The sequence below is a fragment of the Schistocerca americana genome, chromosome 5 (assembly GCF_021461395.2).
Source record: "Schistocerca americana isolate TAMUIC-IGC-003095 chromosome 5, iqSchAmer2.1, whole genome shotgun sequence".
NCBI classification, from domain to species: Eukaryota; Metazoa; Arthropoda; class Insecta; order Orthoptera; family Acrididae; genus Schistocerca; species Schistocerca americana.
In genome coordinates this window covers 642,655,268-642,677,238 of record NC_060123.1, presented here as the reverse complement: position 1 = coordinate 642,677,238, position 21,971 = coordinate 642,655,268, and the positions used below count along the sequence as shown (strand labels likewise).

At 38.7% G+C, this 21,971-nt stretch overlaps 1 protein-coding gene across 1 annotated transcript in view; it reads right to left on the bottom strand.

Annotated features, from left to right (window-relative positions):
- Positions 1–21,971, bottom strand: part of LOC124615563 (interleukin-1 receptor-associated kinase 1-like) — a 179,955-nt gene that overhangs the window by 78,316 nt on the left and 79,668 nt on the right. The window contains exons 4-6 of the mRNA XM_047143540.1: positions 17,380–17,716; positions 5,871–6,052; positions 5,479–5,664 (exon numbers count right to left, since the gene is read on the bottom strand). Coding sequence (XP_046999496.1) covers positions 5,479–5,664; positions 5,871–6,052; positions 17,380–17,716 — 705 coding nt within the window. The remainder of the gene's footprint in view (positions 1–5,478; positions 5,665–5,870; positions 6,053–17,379; positions 17,717–21,971) is intronic.

The following is a 21,971-nucleotide window of genomic DNA, read 5'->3' as shown; positions in this document are numbered from 1 at the left end:
AACCCAGTTCTGGGTCACTGCTGTGGAGGTGGAGCTCCCTTCCAGGGAAAAGGACACCGTAGTTTGTATGTTCAGGGAAAGCTACGAAGGTGTACAGCATGCGGTGTGTCTCATCTACATTAAGTAATTGATCAGCTAGGTAAAGCTCTGCGTGTAGGTGGGCAATACAATGGCAAAAGAAGTGCATGACACAAGCCTTGATGACTGAACACTGAAAGTCGTGAGTGAGAGCCCGTGACTGTACCTTCCATATGGCAGGTGGCACTCAGCAATAACCATTCAGCATAACTGTCCATCTCGAGAGGGCTCTTACCCAGTTTCAATACTGGAACTATAGCACTTTCTTACCACTGAGATATGAACTCACCTTTGCTCCAGATCTGATAGAAGAGAGAAAGGATGTGATCTGGCAGTTCACTAAGAGCTGTTTCAGCATTTGGTTGTGGATGCAGTCTGGCACTGGGGCCATAACACGACAATAGGCTAAAACATTGGAGAGTTCCCATTCACTGAATAGGGCACTATATGCCTCCAGGTACTGGGTTGTAAAAGCTAAGTGCATTCGCTCCACCTGCTGATTTATGAGCCAAAAGGTGTGGGTAGTAGTTCTTAGATGCAGATGTACAAGCGTAATGCTCAGCAAAAATCAGTATAAATGGATCAGTATAAATGGCACCATCTAAGGAAATACTTGGTATACCTGCATGGGAATGGAAGCTGTAGAATCGTCTGATCTTTGCCTGTATCTGTGATGGAGAAGTACGTGATCCAATGGTGGAAACTTAACATTTCCTGGATTCTTGCTCTTACGAGGTAGTGGATGCGGGCACGGAGCCATTTAAAGAAATGAGGTGCTTTGCTGAAGGGTGCCGCTTATGTTGTTTGAGAGCCCACTTACAATCTCTAATGACCACAGCAATCTCTGGGGTCACCAGGGTACCGTTCTCTGATGGGTGATCCCACGGAAGAGAGGATGGCTTGGTTGGCTGCCAAAAGAAGGCTGCCATTGTATGATGAACAGTAGCATCAATATTGCTTTGTGATGGGGAGCTATGGATGACAGCAGAGATGAACCCATCCCAGTCACTATTATGGAGAATCCGCCTGGGCAGGTATGCACGGGAGCAATGCTGAGGGAGGGACATGAAAATCGGGAAGAGGTCACTACCACACAGGTCATTGCGAACCCTCCAGTCAACATATGATAGAAGACCAGGACTGTAAAAGGAGAGATCAATGGCCGAATATGTTCCATGTGCCACACAGAAGTGTGTGGGGGCACCAGAGTTCAAGAGCCAAAGGTTGAGTGGTAACAGTGAAGTTTTGATGTCTTTACCATGGCCAGTGACCGTTGTTCCAACCCACAATAGGTTATAGGCATTGAAGTCGCCCAAAACTAGGAAAGATGAGGGTGGTGGTGGTGTGTATGTGTGTGTGTGTGTGTGTGGGGGGGGGGGGGGGGGAGTAATGTAGACAGTACATCCTGGGACATGACATCGTCAGGGGGAGGAGGGGGGCGGGGTGATAAACCTTACATATGGTAAAACCCTGAGGTGCCTGTACCTATAGAGAAGTCGGGAATGAGTAGTTAGCAAGTTCAGGGGAGGCAGTAGGTGCCCAGGCTCTGAATGAGTAATAGAACAGCGTCAGAAGCAGCATGGTCTCGGTGTGCAGCACATGGGTACCGGAAACTCAGTGAGTGTCCAACCGGCACAATGTGATTGCTTCTGAAAGCTGCCAAACTTTTCATTCTCTTTTGTATGTGCCTGTAGGCGACTCAATGGTTCTGCTATTTGGTGAGTGGTCTCCATTACTCCTTTTGCATTCTGTCATAACTGATTCATTTACTTTAGATGAACTGTCCCAGAAGAGCACAAATATGTAAAATAAACCAGCCCCTTGCCATGATGTCAACAGAATTTGCTATACCTCTAAGTGGAATATATGCCAAATTGAGCTTTTTGTCATAGTTTACCTAAGTACTGGTTTCATTTTAACTTTTCTTTCAGCTGGGCCTCAAGGAATGTTAAAGAAAGTGTTTCAATGAATGTATGGCCATTAATGTCTACTTCTGGTAATACCTGGCATTATTTCATTCTTTTTGAAATGACTTGATATGAGTCTTTGTGCGAGTCAGATTGAAATTGTTTGGGTAAATCAGCTGCAGGCCTACTATTTGGCTAAGATCTGAGCCTTCTCTTTTGAGACATAGTGGGCCACATTATGTTTCTGCTAATCAGCCAGCCCCAGTTACACACACTGCTACTATTATTATCTTTTCACTTTCACTTCCCTTGCTGCCACACCCAGCACTGTTAAACCCATTACTGCCCATTGTCCCTTTCTTGGGACGCATACATTTTACTTATTTCTACATAAGCAATGGAGCTTTTAGCCTTTATTGTCGCACCTGTAGGTTCAACTGGCTGCTATAATGCCTGTATATGTAAAATAAATAACTTCTTTCTAAGTACTTCACGTCAGGAAAATTATGAACTTGCCGATTTTTTGTTCTCGCACTTGGCAGCACTGTATGTCTGCTGGTAGTTCCTGGACGACAATGAGCTGTGATTTAGTTGTCTGGGCGTGTTTGTTATGAACATATGGGTGTCCGTGTAAGATTAAGTATACTTCAGGTTTTTTCAAGTAAGTGCAATATCGATATATGTTATGCGTCCCAATAATGGGGCAATGGCATGTTACACTATCATTTATTGTTGATGTGCCCTATTCTTGTATACACATATTATACAGAGAAGAATTGCATTTTACGTTCTTTATGTCTGCATTTTTTCATATTCTATTAGAATTTTACGATTCCAACAGAATAAAAACATGCCACGTTGACTTACACTTTAAGAAATTCCAGCAGAACTAGAGAACCATCAAGAGAGTGACGATGAAGATGATGGCATAGAATTGGCGATTATTCCACCTGATGCAGATGTAATAACAGATGAAGAAGATATTGACGAAAATGTGCTGTACAAGATGTAGAGCTCATAACCAGCCGAGATGAAGCTAATGCTACAGTTGTATCTCCAGAAGCCAAAAGGGAAGAGCAACAAAAGTTATGTTGCAGAATGTCTGGCAAATAAGACAGGGCCCCAGGTGTTTGAGGATTTTTTTTTTTCTGAGAAACTAATTGATACTATTACTGAACAAAGCTACATCTATGCATGCCAACATAACAAAATAAATTTTCTGCTAACCAAAGGAGAACTAAAATCATTTATTGGCATACTACTTCTGAGGGGTTATCATAAGCATCCCCATGAGAATATTATTGGGAACAGGCTCCTGATGTCGATGTTCCTTTAGTCTTCAACTCCATGTCAAGAAATAGGTTTCGGGAAATAAAGAGATTCATTCATCTCAGTGACAATTCCAAACTAGATAGAAATGAAAAGATGTACAAACTGAAGTTGTACTTTGAAATGCTGAAAAAGGAATTTGGTAAATTTGGCGTATTTCATTCAGAACTCTCAACTGATGAAATGATGGTATGTTATTATGGCAAACATTAAGCTAAAATGTTCCTGAGGGGGAAGCCTATCAAATTTGGATATAAAATTCGGTGTCTTACAAGTTCCAATGGCTTTCTTTATAATTTTTCGCCATACTGTGGCAAGACTGACAACAAACAGGAGCCTTTAGGTGCAAGGGTAATAAATGAACTAACCAGCCTGATTCCAGAATCAGAGTATCCGAATTATAAGCTTTTCTTTGGCAGCATATTCGCCAGTGTAGACACACTGATCACACTCGGAAAGAGTAAAATGAAAGCTACAGGAACAATAAGAGAGATCCAAACTAATGCATGTCCTTTGATTGACTCAAAAAGAATGGCAAAAGAAAAGGAATGAGGATTCTATGACTACATGTTCGACAAAGAGAACGAAGTTCTGGTTGTGAAATGGAGTGACAACAAACCAGTGTGTGTAGCGACAAATTACAGTACTATTACTCATCTGAGTTCTACTAAAAGATACTCATGGGCAAATAAAAAGGAAATATGTGTTACAATGCCACATCTCATTGAAGAATACAATGCCCATATGGGTGGCATAGATCTACTGGACAAGCAGATATCACTTTGTAGGACGAGGATAAGGTCAAAGAAATGGTGGTGGCCATTATTCACACAGATGTTAGATATCTGCATAGTAAACACATGGCGTGCATACCAATTTGCTAACTCTAATGAGAAGCTCTCACTTCTGGATGTCCGGCGGAGAATAGTGATGTTTTACCTATCAAAGAAAACAGGATCAGTACTAAAACGCAGAGGACCACAAGGAAGCAAATTGACGGGAGGATGGGTGAGCACAGATGTACGACTAGATCCAGGAAATCATTTCATTGTGCCAAGTAAAACACAGAAGAGATGTGCTTATTGCAAGACAAAAACAACAAAAATTTGCGATAGGTGCAATGTTGGTGTACACAACAAGTGTTTTGCTTCATTTTATACTGAATAGACATTCAATAATATTAAAACATTCTTTATTTATTGTTTGTGTTGTTTCTTACAATATTATGCATGGAGAATAAGGTTGTGAATTTGGATAGCGCATTTGGCCAATGTCCCAAAAATGGGACGGTCTGTAGTTTTTGTTCTAATAAACTGAAAATTTTCAAAACAACTTTTTATTCAATTAGTCACTGAATGTAATGTATTTATGTATAAAAGTTTGCAAAAAATGATCCGATAGAGTTTTGACCAGTAATGGGTTATTGTAATCACTTACTGTTTCTTTCTCATAAACATGCACAAGTAAATCACACACTTGACCCCACAGTTCACAATTTCACTATATTTGTTGCATGAATGCACTGTTCAAGGAATAGCTATCATGAGGAGGGGAGAGGGGGGGCAGAGAGAGAGAGAGAGAGAAAGAGAGAGAGAGAGAGAGAGAGAGAGAGAGAGAGAGAGAGAGAGAGAGAGAGAGAGGGGGGGGGGGAGGGGGGGAGGGAGGGGGAGAGGGAGGGAGAGAGAGGGGAAGAGGGAGGGAGGCAGGGAGGGAGGGAGGCAGGGAGGCAGGCAGGCAGGCAGGCAGGGAGGGAGGGAGGAGAACAAACTTAAAAATTTTTTAGCAACAATCAGTATTATAGTATGAATATAACCATCATTTTTGTCTTTCCAAAGTAGAAAGCCTTTCAGAGGCTAGAATTTAATGCAAACCAGTTCCACAATGTTTACAGCAAAAGCAAAGCACATTCATTTGAAGTGTGAGGGATATAAATAGTCTGAGTCCACAGCAGCACTCAAAAATGTGTAATTTTTCATCTCAACTCAATGCCTTTAATGACACACTTCATATCAAAATTTTCTCTTTCTATAAATGCAACCTGAAGAGCAGAATGTAAAAGAATACAAATGATTGACAAGTCTTCAATTTACCAATTACTCATACTGCAAGGTATGAACAATAATACTTCTGCAATTTTTGAGTAATTACAAAGAGCACAACTTACTCGACAAAGAAGACGATCTTCAACAGATCCATTAGGCATGTACTGGTACACAAGACAAGGCTCATCTCCACCCATGCTGAAGCCATAAATAGGTAATATGTTGTCATGTCGGCATGCATTCAGAACTCTCAGCTCACGCAATGATTGCTCGATCTGAGCCTGGTAACTCTCATCAGATTCTGTTCTCTGTAAGTATAGAGAAAATTTAGTACAGCAACCATAATGATACAGATGATTGTAAATGAATAATAGGACTGATAAGTTAATTAAAATTATTCTAAGTTTCAGTACACATTCTGTCTTAAGTGTGGGACAATGTTAATATCTGAAATTTACACAAGAAGTACTTTAAGAAAGGGAGAGGAAGGGGCAAATGAGATTGCACGAGTTACCTGTTCAAGTCTTTTGATTGCTACAGGTGTATTTTTCCATATTCCTTTAAACACTGTGCCAAATCCACCCTTTCCAAGAATTGTATGTTTGTCCCAACCGTTTGTAGCAACCATCAGCTCTTTGTATGGAATATCAGGTATGGTGCCACATGATTCAGCAATTGATGACACATCTGAAGCATCTGCACAAATAAAGAACATATTAAGAAATATTTGTTTTGAAAAGCTCATTACTAACACAAACTGAATAATAATAATAATAACAATGGCAAAGACCTGTAAAGGTTCCATGATGAACGGGAAACGGGTGTCATGAACGGGAAACGGGTGTCCACTATCAGTATAATAAAGACAGGAGATTTGAGAAGTAAACATGAAGGGTATATTTCTGATGCAGGATGCACAGGGGATGGAAGGTGTACCAGCCACCTACCACTGGAGGTGCCATCACAGCTTAGTTGGTGTACACCACAGTCCAGAAAGAAGGAAAGGAGCAGGAGGGAGGAAAAATACACCTTTCCACCTCAAGAACTGAGTCCAGAGAGAATGAATGCCTCCTGCTCGCTACTCTGGGTTGGGTTGGGTTGGGTTGATTTGGGGGACAAGACCAAACAGCGAGGTCATCAGTCTCATCGGATTAGGGAAGGAAGTCAGCAGTACCCTTTCAATGGAACCATCCTGGCATTTGCCTGAAGTGATTTAGGGAAATCACAGAAAACCTACATCAGGATGGCAAGACGTTCGCTCAGTCACTACTCTGGCTGCATCTCTCCAAATAAGATGTGATTCTGCTCCCAAGCACCCCACTAATTGCCTACAGGAATAATGTGGAAAGAACTGAATTGTCAGCAAACCTTCACTGAGATAAACTGCTTCTGTCCTGATATACAGACTGTCTTGGTACATAGGCACATAAAAGAGTGCCACTTAAAGACTGGAAAACCACTGACGAGAAAAAAATTAAATTATAAATAGCAGACTCTCTATAATCCCTCTGAACAGACGGTGGCTTGTACAGATCAGATATAATGTGGCAGAGCTGTACAGTGGGTAAATAATGGATTCAATATATCTGAACATGCTTTAGTTTATATGATCTTGTGACAAGTACATGTTAATTGTCATGTAATCTGCGCAACGACATGCTCAAATAAATGCAGAATCATAAGCTTGCAAAAAGGGTTCAACTCTGAATTTAACACTGCTATCACTATCATCCTCCTGTCGTACTTTCTTCTTCTTCTTCTTCTTCTTCTTCTTCTCCTGCTCCTGCTCCTCCTCCTCCTCCTCCTCCTCCTCCTGATAATGATGATAACGACAAACATGATAACAACAATGGCGACAATCATTATGACAATGATTATGTAATCTTCAAGTGAGGAGATCTTCACAATCATATGTCATGATTATGGTACTACTTAAAGGCAGGTAACAGTTCTTTCAAATATTATAACAGACATCTAAAAGAAATGTTAATATTTTGAAAGTGAAAGAAACCAAACCATCTTGACTTTGACAGAAATTCTTGGATACATGCAACATCAAAGTCATTTTCCTGTGTGCACCTTGATTTATAATTACGCCTGAAATACTGTTTAACATTGCTGCTGTAACTGATCCAAATAATTTTTTTAAATTAGCTGTTGGGGTAACAAACACAATGGCAATACATGTCTACATCTACATCTACATCCATATTCTGCAAGTCAACTGACGGTGTATGGCGGAGGGTACCTTGAGTGCCTCTATCAGTTCTCCTTTCTATTCCAGTCTCGTATTGTTTGTGGAAAGAAAGATTGTCAGTATGCCTCTGTGTGGGCTCTAATCTCTCTGATTTTATCCTCATGGTCTCTTCGCGAGATATACGTAGGAGGGAGCAATATACTGCTTGACTCCTTGATGAAGGTATGTTCTCAAAACTTCAACAAAGGCCGGTACCAAGCTACTGAGCAACTCTCCTGCAGAGTCTTCCACTTGTAGTGGGACCTGAAATTGAAGCGTCACCCCTCCACCAGTGTCAGCCCAGTTTGCAGGTGAATATAAGTTTAATTTAGTTTTGTTTATGTATTTTTTTGTAATATTTGTAATGGATGTGAATTATCTAAAGTTTTGTATTTATTTCTTATGTTTCATGTACGGAGAGGGCGGCGCAACGAACGGAGACAGCATCTTCGTTGCCAGGACCAGAGAGAAAATTGCTGGCCACTATACATCGCGGGTCGACAGCCAAAGAGCAACAGAAGATCCTGAAACACAGTTGTTGCGTCGTGCTTCTAAAAATTAAAAAATTGAGAATTCGTAATGTTTGTACAACAATGACGTCATAGAAAGTTTAATCATGTGTAAATGTTCAGTCCTATCTTGTCAAGGCTCAGGTTCACGTCTATATGTATGAAGATAATAAAGTAGTGTATACTACAAAAGTTTAAATACGTGTTCCGAGAATTTATTTATGAAGAATTATATTAAGGAAGAAGGATGACTGATTTATTTGACATGATTATTAATTTTTGACAATATTCATCGCGAGTTTGAGTCTTGAAAGTTTATTCCATGTGGTTCTAATATTTGTTAAATCAGATAACTTGCATTAATATAACTTCTGAGAAGAAACAAAACAACATCTAAATTGAAAAAGTTTACGCAAACCAATAGGACTGAGTGACGAAATTCTGCGCATACGACTCAAATGATGATGTTTTACAGTTTCGTTCGAGAGCCATTCTGAGACAATTTAAAAAGAATTTAAATAATTTTGAAGTGTGTTGTAACTGACGTAGGAGACGAAGTCTGCACGTGGTCATATATCAAAAGAAAACCATTCATACAAAACTATACGTCGTTACACTACACCGTGGCGACCTTATAAACAGGACTTGTGTGTAACTAAGGCACACAGGTACGAAACAATTAAAACATCAAGAGTCCTTCGGAAGTCAACGCGAGTTTGGTGGAGCCTTCACCAGCCAGTGGCAATTTCGCGGGTCTGGGCATCTGACGGAGCGCAGCCAAGCAGTACGGTCACGCAGTTATTCCACGAGAAGGCGCATCTATTGGGCAGCAGCTGAACGCTGCAAACCCCAACAGCCTTTTTCTCCCTAAACTAACAGGCCCAGTACGTCAGCTGGCGGGGCGTTCCTCCGGCTAGTATTAGAGGTGTTGCTGAGGGCTTCGCCTGTCTATGGTGCGGCCGGGCGTGTTTGCAGCCAGTGACGTCCCCGGTGTTCGACTCAGCGTCCTGCCGGTTGCGGAAGCGGGATCGCAGCATCTCAGCGGCTGCATCGACGGCTGTTACTTCTGCAGCCCATAGCAGCACACTGATCACCGAGAACTACAAACTACAATATTAGTGTCCGGTGAGTCTGTTTCAAGTTGGAAGTGGAGTGTTGTACATAGGGAGTGTGCTTTTACAGGATTGTTGATTACGAGTCTGCGTGTCTAACTAGTTAATATCTTACAATAATGTCAGGAAGTGAAATGTCAGACGAAGAGCAATCTATGTCCGATAGGAGCATGAGATCCCTTTTTAGGGCGATCGCTAAATTGAAACAATCTAACAAAGAATCTACTGCTAGATTAAAAGAGGAATTAAAACAGTCTAACGAAGAATCTACTGCTAGATTAAAAGAGGAATTAAAACAGTCTAACGAAGAATCTACGGCAAGATTAAAAGAGGAACTTAAAGGGGAGCTAACAAAATCGACAGACAGGTTACAGGAATATCTTGATGAAACCAGTCAAGAATTAAGTGATAAAATAGAGGCTTCTAAAGTTGAAATGCAGGAAAAACTAGTAGGACTTAGTAATAAGATTGATTATAACTGTAAAAGGTTAGAAGAACATATCCAGGAATCACGTGAGGAAAAAGCTCTCATGCGAAATGATATTACTGACTTAACCGAGAGACTAGATAATGTCAATATCTTAGTTGTAAATGAAATAGAGAAAAATAACGATAAGTTACGAGATGAATTTTCTATGCAAACAGAAACTGTTCGTATAGAATTATTAGAATCTATTAAAGAGGTCTCTACCAAGCCTGTAGAGATTTCTTCAATAGATAATGTAGAATTAGAGACATTACCTCATCAAGTAGAAAAAGATCATACTGAAATAGAAAACATGAAATTTTTAATTACCGAAATATGCAGTAACCTTGAGACCTCCAAAGATAATAACATTGACGAAGGTACAGAGCGTTCACGTCGTGAACACAGTGAAGAATTGATATTAGCTAACCGCGTATCCAATACAGAAATGCGAATACAGGAAATTACTAAACGGTTATCGGAATTAGATAATAATGAAAACATTTCAAGTAGTAGAAGCAATAACGTAATCAGAGAGAACACTCGCATCGTGTTTGCTAGCTCGGACGACAACAATAGAAATAAAGAAATCACGGCAAGCAAATCCGACGCAACTCCGTCTCTGCAATCTAAACAAAATCCAACTATGTCTCTCGCAGAATGTTTGGATGATATAACGACAAATTCAAATGTAGCAAGTCGATTTCCTGTATTCAAACCAGGAGGCGAATTTCACCCTATAATCTTTATAAAAGCTTTTGAAACTTCATTATCTCCTAAATGGAGTAATGAAAAACGGATTCAATTTGTAATAGGACATTTAGAAGCAGAAGCTGCAGAATGGGCAGTACTGCATAGAACTGAATTTAGGGACTGGAATGATTTCATTAAGCAGTTTAAACAAAATTATTGGTCAAGAGGAAAACAACAACACTTAACTTTAGAGTTGTTAGACCCTCCTCCATATTCTAAGCGGTGGGGAGGTTATAGGAATTATTTCGAATGGCATTTAAACCGTGCTAAATTAATTGAAGAACCAATTATTGAAAGTCATCTAATACGAGTCCTAATTAGTAGGTTACCATATTATGTAAAGGAAAGAATGATAGAAAGGGAATGGTCACAACCTTGTGAATTATTAGGATATTTAGAACAGTTAGATATACTTAATAGAGAACGGGAAGAAGAGAAATTTAGATTTGGTAGAAATGACAATCCTCGAAATAATAATAATTCAGAACCACGAAAATTTAACAACAACAATCATAGCTGGTTTTGTTATATAAAACGGCAGTCTAAAGATAAAGAGAGCCAACAAAATCATGGTAATAACTCTAAAATGCGGAAATTACATAATAACGATAACGAGATAAATCATCCTCAAGTAATTAATGAAGGTCAAGTTGTAGGAGACGTTATCATAGAAAGTTCGGAAAACTAGTAAAGTCCTTTAGTACGGGTCAACTAAAGGGAACTGTTAGTCAAAATTATACAAGACCCAATTGCAATTTATCTTTAAGCTGCCAAAAGGAAGGTGATTGGCAACAAGATTTACTTCAGGAAGACAAACAGATAAGGGAGAATGTAACTTATAAACCCGTTATTAAAGGTTATATTAAAGATACCGAAGTAAATATTATAATTGATTCGGGTAGCGAAGTAAGTATTTTATCTAAAGAATTATTTCAACTAAAAAGAAAATATTGGAATTTCCCAACCTTACCTGTAACTGGGGTGAAAATTATAGGAGTTACTGGTAAAAGAAGTCAAAATATTACTGAGGAAGTTTATTTAACTTTTGAAATTTCTAAACAATTAATTTCTCACTCTGTACTTGTCGTAGCCAACTTAAATGTGGCCATAATTTTAGGTATAGATTGGCTGTGTAAATATAAAGCTATATTAGATTTTAAAGACTCTTCCTTAACCATCCATAAGGAGGCATGTGTTTTAAAGTGAGGTTTTCTAATAATCAAGCACCTGAAAATTGCTACGAATCCTTACAGATTAGGTACACACAGACCATGAACCTATTAACAGATTTTTAGTGATCTTGAATATGAAGTGTACCGATGTGAGGCTAGTAATAGTATTGAAATCGAAGTGAAAGAAAAATGTTATTCTACGAATTGTCTATCCGAACAAGAAAAGGAAGAGTTGGAATCTTTGTTGTTAGAATTTAGAGCCGTCTTCTCAGATGAACCGGAGAGAATCAAAGATTACGTTTGTAAACTTAAGATTAAAGATCAAAAACCATTCTTTAAGAAACCTTATCCCATTCCAGTACAATTCAAAGAACCGGCTAGTAGAGAAATAAGTAAGATGCTAGAACAAAATATTATCGAACGATCATGTAGTGCTTTTAACAGTCCTTTGTGGGTAGTTAAGAAAGCTACTGGTGGGGTACGATTGGTTCTGGATGCTCATGAATTAAACAAAATTATAGAGATGGAAAGAGACAGACCTATTCCTATGGAGGATGTACTTCTTAAGATTGCTGGTTCTCGTTATATGAGTACAATGGATTTAACTGCTGGCTACAATCAGGTAATATTACACCCGGATTCACGACAATATACGGTTTTCTTTTTGAAGGCAGATCATATCAGTTCCAAGTTTTACCTTTTGGACTTAATATATCAGTGTCAACTTTCATTAGGGCACTAGATTCTGCTTTGGGCCAACAATTATTACAAAAGATTATTTTATATGTAGATGATATTTTGGTAGCCACTAAAACGTGGGAAGAACACGTAACGATATTACGAGAATTGTTCAACCGTTTAATTGACAGAGGAATTACTTTAAAATTATCTAAGTCTTACTTTGGAAAGGAGGAAGTGAGATTTTTGGGGCATATAGTGGACAGTAAAGGTATTAGGCCAGACCCAGCACGTATTGAAGCTATTGCTCGATGCCCGAGTCCTAGAAATCGGAAACAACTGAAATCATTCTTAGGAATGGTAGGATTTCTGAGAAGATTTCTTCCAGGGCAGGATATTGTTAATCCTAAATTACTGGATTTATTAAAAGAGAAATCAGTGTGGCTCTGGGGAAAAGAAGAAGAGGAACTTTTAATAAGATAAAAGGCGCGTTAACAGAAGCCAAAATGTTATACCATCCAGATTTCAATCAGGACTTTTGTATGTGTACGGATGCCTCTGATTATGGTGTGTCTTGCGTAATATTCCAAGTAGATCTGACCAATGAAAAGAGATTATATCAGCCTATTGGATTCGCTAGTAGAACTTTAAATAAACATGAAAGAAATTTATTTTGTAACCAAGAAGGAAGCTCTCGCAGTGGTATGGGGTTTTCAAAGATTTAGAGGATTATTAATGGGAAGAAAAACAATTGTATATACTGATCATCAGGTTTTAACCTTTTTGAACAATTGTCGGTTAACAAACTGCCTATTGGCTTCTGTCTCGGGTTCTTCGGCCGACGTTCATCTAATGATTTTTCTGACGTTTGTCAAAGCTTCACCCTCCATTGCCGGTGGTGAAGCTTTGACAAACGTCAGAAAAATCATTAGATGAACGTCGGCCGAAGAACCTGAGACAGAAGCCAATAGGCAGTTTGTCAACAAGTGGCCACGAAAGCCTTAACAATCTTGAATTGTCGGTTACTTCACTGTAGATTATTACGTTGGGTATTATGCTTGCAAGAATTTCAGTACGAAATTAGGTATATAAAACGATCTCAAAATGTAGTTTCGGATGCTTTGTCGAGACTTCCAGTAGGAATGGAGAATATTAACATGGCAGAAGAACCAGGAACAAATTACCATGTTTATTTCCTTTTAACTCAGGAGAACGAACGTCAGGTTAAACAGATAGTAACTGCTATTAGATGCAATCAAAGAAATGACAATCAATATAGGGAGCTTATACAAAACCTTAATAATGGGGACAAAACAGTTAACACCCGGGGTGTGTGGTTATATTTCATGATTTGTTGTATTGGAAAGCACAGAGGGAACACCAGAGATGGAAAATCTGCATTCCGAAAACTGTTGTGTACGAATTAATTACTTATGTTCATGAAGGTTACGGGCATTTTGGAATTCATAAATGTATTGAACATCTAATGAAGTATTATTATTTCAAAAATATGTTCCGTATTGTGAGAAGTATTATTAGGGCTTGTGAAACCCGTCAAAAGGTTAAAATTAATAACAAATCTAAGCGTTATAAATTATATGCTGTAATTCCCTGAGGTTTGTGGGATCTAATGTCATTAGATTTTTTCGGCCCTCTGCCTCGTAGTTAAGGAGGATTTACTTATGTGTTTGTTGTAATGGAATGTTGGTCCAAACATGTGAAGCTATATACTTTGAAACGAGCGAATGCAGCAAGCGTTATATGCTGTCTTACTCGAAATTACTTTGCTAACTGGGGCATTCCTAAACGACTTATGTCTGACAACAGTAGTGCCTTTATTAGTCAAAAGTTTCAAGATATGATACAGCAATATGGAATCAAACATATCTTAATTTCGAAGTATCACCCTCAAAGTAATTTAGTAGAAAGAGTCATGACAGAATTAGGACAATTATGTAGAACTTATTGTGCACATAACCATACTCAGTGGGCCAAACTAATGCCTGAATTCGAAAAGATATTAAATGAATTGCCTCATCTAACGACGGGATTATCACCTATAGAAATTTTAGGCAAACGAATTATAGGTGAGCCTTTACTAGCTGCTCTACCTTGGCCACCAGTAAATGAGATCCAACAATGCATCCCAGATGAAAAAGTTTGTGAACAGATTGTTAAAAATGCTGAACAGAGAATTAAAAATTATAATCAACATGCTATAGAACCCTCATTTCAGGAAGGAGATCTTGTATTAGCACGATCTCATCCTAAAAGTTCGAAGATCAATAAGGAATGTAGAAAATTCTTCTTTATCTTTGAAGGTCCATATGTTGTTACTTCTTATGGAACCTTCATCAGGTGTCATTATAGGATTATATAGTGTCGATCAAATGAAACCCTTCATTTCAGAATAAGTTAATATTTAGTATATGTTACATACGGAAGAGTGTTCATAGTTTATTCATGTGAAGTTTTTCGTGATAGTTACGTGTTATTTTAAAGAAATAACAGGAAGTTTAAACAAGTGTTCTACAATTATCTACCGGTACTTCAACAAGAGAAAGATAACTAAAAGGGGATTTATATGGAAGAAATTTTGTTATTAGGTCAGAAGGAATTTTGTATATTTTATATTTACTCGGATAGTAGGAACCAAAGGGGATGGTTAATAGTTTTAGGGACCATGGGCGTCCAGAGCTGTATGGCTCACGAGAACATAACAGAGTGCCTTTAATAGAGATTTGTAATAGTGTTAATATAGAACACACCAAACGGGGCTCTCTCGCTTGTTACTCCTAAATAAATTGCCATTACCCAACAAAGTGTCCGAAGGTAAAGAAAGCCTTGCCTAGATTCTAAAGAAAGTTTTGCTTGATTTCTTCTTGACCTCAGGCACAAATAAAGCATTAGGGAAAAGAACGACGTAAAGTAAATAGTACTATTAGTTATTGTGAGAAACTTATTGGTAATATACATTTGTGGAAAGAATAACTCAAGTAAATGAATAAAACTGAAACTAACCTATCACAATTTGAATGCTCTGTCCTAATGTAACAACGTTAAAGAACGTACTAAATTATTATTTACTAGCAGCTATTAAATGAAAAGGAGTAATCTCCATATATTCGGTTGTGAATTACCATAATAGCACAATTAAAAGTAAATGACAAATAGTCACAACAATGTCGTCATAAAAGAATTGAATCTATCTAAGAGCAAGGACTCTAGAATACGAAAAATTTGAGAAAAATGTATAATATTAACAGTTAAATATTGTATATAGAAGAAGTTTTATTTTCGGTTAAAACCTGACAAACTGAGCTTGTGGGTGGGGTATGTAGTGGGACGCGAAATTGAAGCGTCACCCCTCCACCAGTGTCAGCCCAGTTTGCAGGTGAATATAAGTTTAATTTAGTTTTGTTTATGTAATTTTTTTTGTAATATTTGTAATGGCTGTGAATTATCTAAAGTTTTGTATTTATTTGTTATGTTTCATGTACGGAGAGGGCGGCGCAACGAATGGAGACAGCATCATCGTTGCGGGACCAGAGAGAAAATTGCTGGCCACTATACATCGCGGGTCGACAGCCAAAGAGCAACAAAAGATCCTGAAACCGAGTTGTTGCGTCGCGCTTCTAAAAATTAAAAAATTGAGAATTCGTAATGTTTGTACAACAATGACATCATAGAAAGTTTAATCATGTGTAAATGTTCAGTCCTATCTTGTCAAGGCTCAGGTTCATGTCTATATGTATGAAGATAATAAAGTAGTGTATACTACAAAAGTTTAAATACGTGTTCCGAAAATTTATTTATGTAGAATTATATTAAGGAAGAAGGATGACTGATTTATTTGACATGATTATTAATTTTTGACAATATTCATCATGAGTTTGAGTCTTGAAAGTTTATTCAATGTGGTTCTAATATTTGTTAAATCAGATAACTTGCATTAATATAACTTCTGAGAAGAAACAAAACAACATCTAAATTGAAAAAGTTTATGCAAACCAATAGGACTGAGTGATGAAATTCTGTGCATACGACTCAAATGATGATGTTTTACAGTTTCGTTCAAGAACCATTCGAGACAATTTAAAAAGAATTTAAATAATTTTGAAGTGTGTTGTAACTGACGTAGGAGACGAAGTCTGCACATGGTCATATATCAAAAGAAAACCATTCATACAAAACGATACGTCATTACACTACACACTGGAGTTTATCTATCATCTCCGTAACGCTTTTGCAATTACTAAATGATCCTATAACGAAGCGCGCTGCACTCCATTGGATCTTCTCTATCTCTTCTATCAACCCTATCTGTTACGGATCCCACACTGGTGAGCAATATTCAAGCAGTGGGTTCGCGAACAAGTGTATTGTAACCTACTTCCTTTGTTTTTGGATTGCATTTCCTTAGGATTCTTCCAATGAATCTCAGTCTGGCATCTACTTTACCGACAGAATGAGATTTTCACTCTGCAGCGGAGTGTGCGCTGATATGAAACTTCCTGGCAGATTAAAACCGTGTGCCCGACCGAGACTCGAACTCGGAACCTTTGCCTTTCGCTGGCAGAAGTAAAGCTGTGGGTACCGGGCGTGAGTCGTGCTTCGGTAGCTCAGGTGGTAGAGCACTTGCCCACGAAAGGCAAAGGTCCTGAGTTCGAGTCTCGGTCGGGCACACAGTTTTAATCTGCCAGGAAGCTACTTTACCGACGATCAACTTTATATGATCATTCCATTTTAAATCGCTCCTAATGCCTACTCCCAGATAATTTATGGAATTAACTGCTTCCAGTTGCTGACCTGCTATATTGTAGCTAAATGATAAGGGATCTTTCTTTCTATCTATTCGCAGCTCATAACACTTGTCTACATTGAGATTCAATTGCCATTCCCTGCACTATGCGTCAATTTGCTGCAGATCCTCCTGCATTTCAGTACAATTTTCCATTGTTACAACCTCTCGATATACCACAGCATCATCCGCAAAAAGCCTCAGTGAACTTCCCATGTTATCCACAAGGTCATTTATGTATATTTGTTTGAGTGATGAAAATAATGCAAAAAATAACAGGTAGCTTCTGAACTCACTGGACATTTTGCGCTGTGTATTTATCCCTGGAACATTGCTGTCCTTATTCTCTGGCTCAGCTGCTGCAGCAACTTCAGGTGCAGCAGGCGTGTTCACAGCTGGGCTGCCAGCATTGACAGCACCTGCTTCCACAGTAGCATACTCATTGTTGTCATTGGAGATGTTTCCTGATTGTTCTGTTCGTTGCACCACTGTGTTTGGTGCTTTGGCTTCTGAGGATGAAGTGGTAGGTGGGAAGATAAGTTTGGATGCAGGCCTCCTAGCTGCCTCAGATGGAAGATTCAGGTTATGAATTCCAACATGCAAGTCCTTGTCTGCAACACTGGAATTTGCTTGCTGTGAATGACATAAAAACAGATAAATCAATCTGCTCTTGAACAGTAGCACAATATGCAAATTAAATTAATTGTTATGACAGCTCAGTTCTTCTCTAGGAAACTACTTGCAGAAACTATTGAACATACAGAAACCAATGCTAAGAAACAAGTTAGTCATTTTACCAGCTTCTAATTAGCAAAGCCTTACTCAAATAAAGTATAAATATTAATCAAAAATTTAATATAGGCACTTCAGCTACAAAATTGTTACTGAGAAACACACACAAAACATTTGAGAAATAAAATTTGTGTACAAGATTTACAATTCCACACAAAATGTTAATCTCCTTATATGCCTGTCTATGCCAGATGGTTGCAGATTAATGTAATGTGTGTTTTTCCATAGCATTTTTGTAACAGAAATGCCTGTTTACACTGGATATTACATTGACATTTATGCTTCATTTAAAGAAAATTTAGGTCTCTGTGCAAACAAAAAATTGATAAAAATAGCAAACCTCAGTTGCTTTTCAATATTTTAGTGTATTTGATAGTTTGTTCCTGTAGTTCACATGAAAGTAAATGGGTTAACCTAAAAAGGTCCGTCGACAAAAAATCTGCCATCAAAAATAAAAATTAAGTTTAGGCAACAACTATTGTTCATTCAACTGAACATGTCTCCCACTGCTATAATATCTTATGAGAGAAAGACTTTATTTTGTTTCTATGTTTTTCATCTAGTTAACAATTTAAATAAACATTTATTTTACATTACTCACAGCAGTTTTCTGCATATTTTGAAAGCAATGTGCATTTGTCAGTAAAAGGGGAACTCCTCTCTCAGGTCATGTTAATAAATAAAAAACTGACAAAGCACACACAGAGGTAGTTGAGAAACTATATGTGTGCTTGCTCAGGTTACTGTCCGCTTTACTTTTTACAATGCACAATAATGGGAATGGAATAAGTGCTACTGGAAGAAAACAGCTGGCTTCAAATGTGTGTTGAAATAAATTGCTCCAGTAAGAAATTATGCCGTCTTTTATTTACAGAACCAATTTTTGTTCATTTATGAATCATTTGCAAACATATTACAAAGATTTATGCCAAAGATGGAATTAGGAAATGTTAAAACATTTTCACTCAAAGATATAAATCATTAGTTGAAGAAATTTGGTATTATATTTTCGCTCCTGAATTAGTGGCAGTTGCACTCCAGCTGACAACACACATTGAAATCAGTAGTGTACATAAAATGCGGGTTAAATGGCAACTAAAGCAGTTTTCTCCAACATAGCTGCTGTTAGCAGCCACAGAATTCCAGTAGTTTGAGGAACATGGTGTGGGTTCCTGGTATCATGTCCTAGTTCATGAACCATGGGCAACGTATGAGTGGCCAAGTAAGTGGTCCTGACAGTCGGGATACCAGTTACTTTGAAATAAGGCTGGGCATCTCGGACATATTCAGAGTCGTGGCCACCTTTGTGCTCAGACGGCAAAGACTACCAAATCCACCGGTTAGTCCCTCAACCGTTAGGGGTAAAACTCAATGGGACCCGGGGCAAGTAAGGCTAGCAACCTGCTTCCCTGGTACTATAAATATGATGCTGGCAACAATCACAGCAAAATGCCTCGAACCTTTGGAGGTGACGGAGTCCCACCTCTAATTGACAAACCAGGGACTCCTAAGATACGACTTGGCAAATGAATGGTAACGAGATGGGGAACTATTAATATCAATGGGGGCTATTCTGGGAAGAAGGTAGAGCTGGCAGAGGCTGCAAGTAAGATGGGGTTGGACGTTTTAGCTGTTAGTGACATTCGGGTAAGGGGTGAGAAAGAAGAGGAAGTGGGAGAATACAAGGTCTACCTGTCACGACTCAAAGCAGGAATAGCACAATGGGGTGTAGGGCTATTCATCAGGAAAGAAATGGAACCCAGCATAGTTGCAATAAGGTATGTAAACGAACGACTGATGTGGATAGATTTGACAGTGTCTAGCAAGAAAATTAGGATTGTGTCAGTATATTCGCATTGTGAAGGGACAGATCAAGATAAGATGGATAGTTTTTATGACACACTCAGTGATGTAGTTGTTAGAGTAAAGGACAAGGACAGTGTTCTACTCATGGGTGATTTTAATGCCAGAATTGGAAATCGAACAGAAGGGTATGAAAAGGTTATGGGTAAATTTGGAGAGGATATGGAGGCCAACAGGAACGGGAAACAACTCCTGGATTTCTGTGCCAGTATGGGCTTAGTAATCACCAACTCCTTTTTTAAACATAAGAACATTCACCGGTGTACTTGGGAAGGCAGGGGAACCAGATCTGTCATTGACTATATAATAACAGATCAGGAATTCAGGAAGGCTGTGAGGGACACACGTGTATTCAGGGGACTCTTTGATGACACTGATCACTATTTAATCTGCAGTGAAATTGGTATTGTGAGGCCGAAAGTGCAGGAGGTCAGGTCCATGTGTAGGAGGATAAGAGTGGAGAAACTTCAGGATAAGGAAATCAGACAAGTACATAACAGTGATCTCATAAAGGTATCAATTAGTTGAATGTAGTCAATTGCAGTCACTGGAAAAGGAATGGACAAGGTACAAGGACACAGTACTAGAAGTGGCCAAAGAATGTCGTGTAACAGTAGTGTGTAAAGGTAGGATGAGGCAAACAGCTTGGTGGAATGACACAGTCAAGGCAGCCTGTGAAAGGAAAAAGAAGGCATATCAAAAATGACTACATACTAGAACTCAGGTAGACAGAGAAAGTTATGTTGAAGAAAGAAACAAAGCCAAACAGATAATTACAGCATCCAAGAAGAAATCTTGGGAAGACTTTGGAAACAGGTTGGAGACCTTGGGTCAAGCTGCTGGAAAACCATTCTGGAGTGTAATTAGCAGTCTCCGAAAGGGAGGTAAGAAGGAAATGACAAGTATTTTGGACAGGTCAGGAAAACTGCTGGTGAATCCTGTTGATGCCTTGGGCAGATGGAGGGAATATTTTGAAGAGTAGGTGAAAATACGATCAGTAATGTTTCAGATTTCAATGTACAATGGGACAGGAACAATGATGGAAATAGGATCACATTTGAGGAAGTGGAGAAAATGGTCAATAGATTGCAGTGCAATAAAGCAGCTGGGGTGGTTGAAATTAAGTCGGAACTCATCAAATACAGTGGAATGTCAGGTCTTAAATGGCTACACAGGATAATTGAAATGGCGTGGGAGTCGGAACAGGTTACATCAGACTGGACGAAAGCAGTAATCACACCAATCTTTAAACATGGAAACAGAAAAGATTGTAACAACTACAGAGGTATCTCTTTGATCAGTGTTGTGGGTAAAATCTTCTCAGGTATTGTTGAAAGAAAAGTGCGAGTATTAGTTGAGGACAAATTGGATGAAAATCAGTGTGGGTTTAGGCCTCTTAGAAGTTGTCAGGACCAGATCTTTAGCTTATGGCAAATAATGGAGAAGTGTTACGAGTGGAACAGGGAATTGTATCTGTGTTTTATAGATCTAGAAAAGGCATATGACCGGGTTTCTAGGAGGAAGTTATTGTCTGTTCTACGTGATTATGGAATAGGAGGCAAACTTTTGCAAGCAATTAAAGGTCTTTACATAGATAGTCAGACAGCAGTTAGAGTTGACGGTAAATTGAGTCCATCGTTCAGAGTAGTTTCAGGGGCAAGACAAGGCTGCCACCTGTCTCCACAGTTGTTCATATTATTTATGGATCATATGTTGAAAACAATAGACTGGCTGGGTGAGATTAAGATAGGTGAACACAAAATAAGCTGTCTCGCATATGCGGATGACTTAGTTGTGATGGCAGATTCTATTGAAAGTTTGCAAGGTAATATTTCAGAGCTAGATCAGAAATGTAAGGACTATGGTATGAAGATTAGCATCTCCAAACCAAAAGTAATGTCAGCGGGAAAGAAATATAAACGGATTGAGTGCCAAATAGGAGGAACAAAGTTAGAACAGGTGGACGGTTTCAAGTACTTGGGATGCATATTCTCACAGGATGGCAACATAGTGAAAGAACTGGAAGCGAGGTGTAGCAGAGCTAATGCAGTGAGCGCTCAGCTACGATTTACTCTCTTCTGCAAGAAGGAAGTCAGTACCAAGACTAAGTTATCTGTGCACTGTTCAATCTTTCGACCAACTTTGTTTTGTGGGAGTGAAAGCTGGGTGGATTCAGGTTACCTTATCAATAAGGTTGAGGTTATGGATATGAAAGTAGCTAGGATGATTGCAG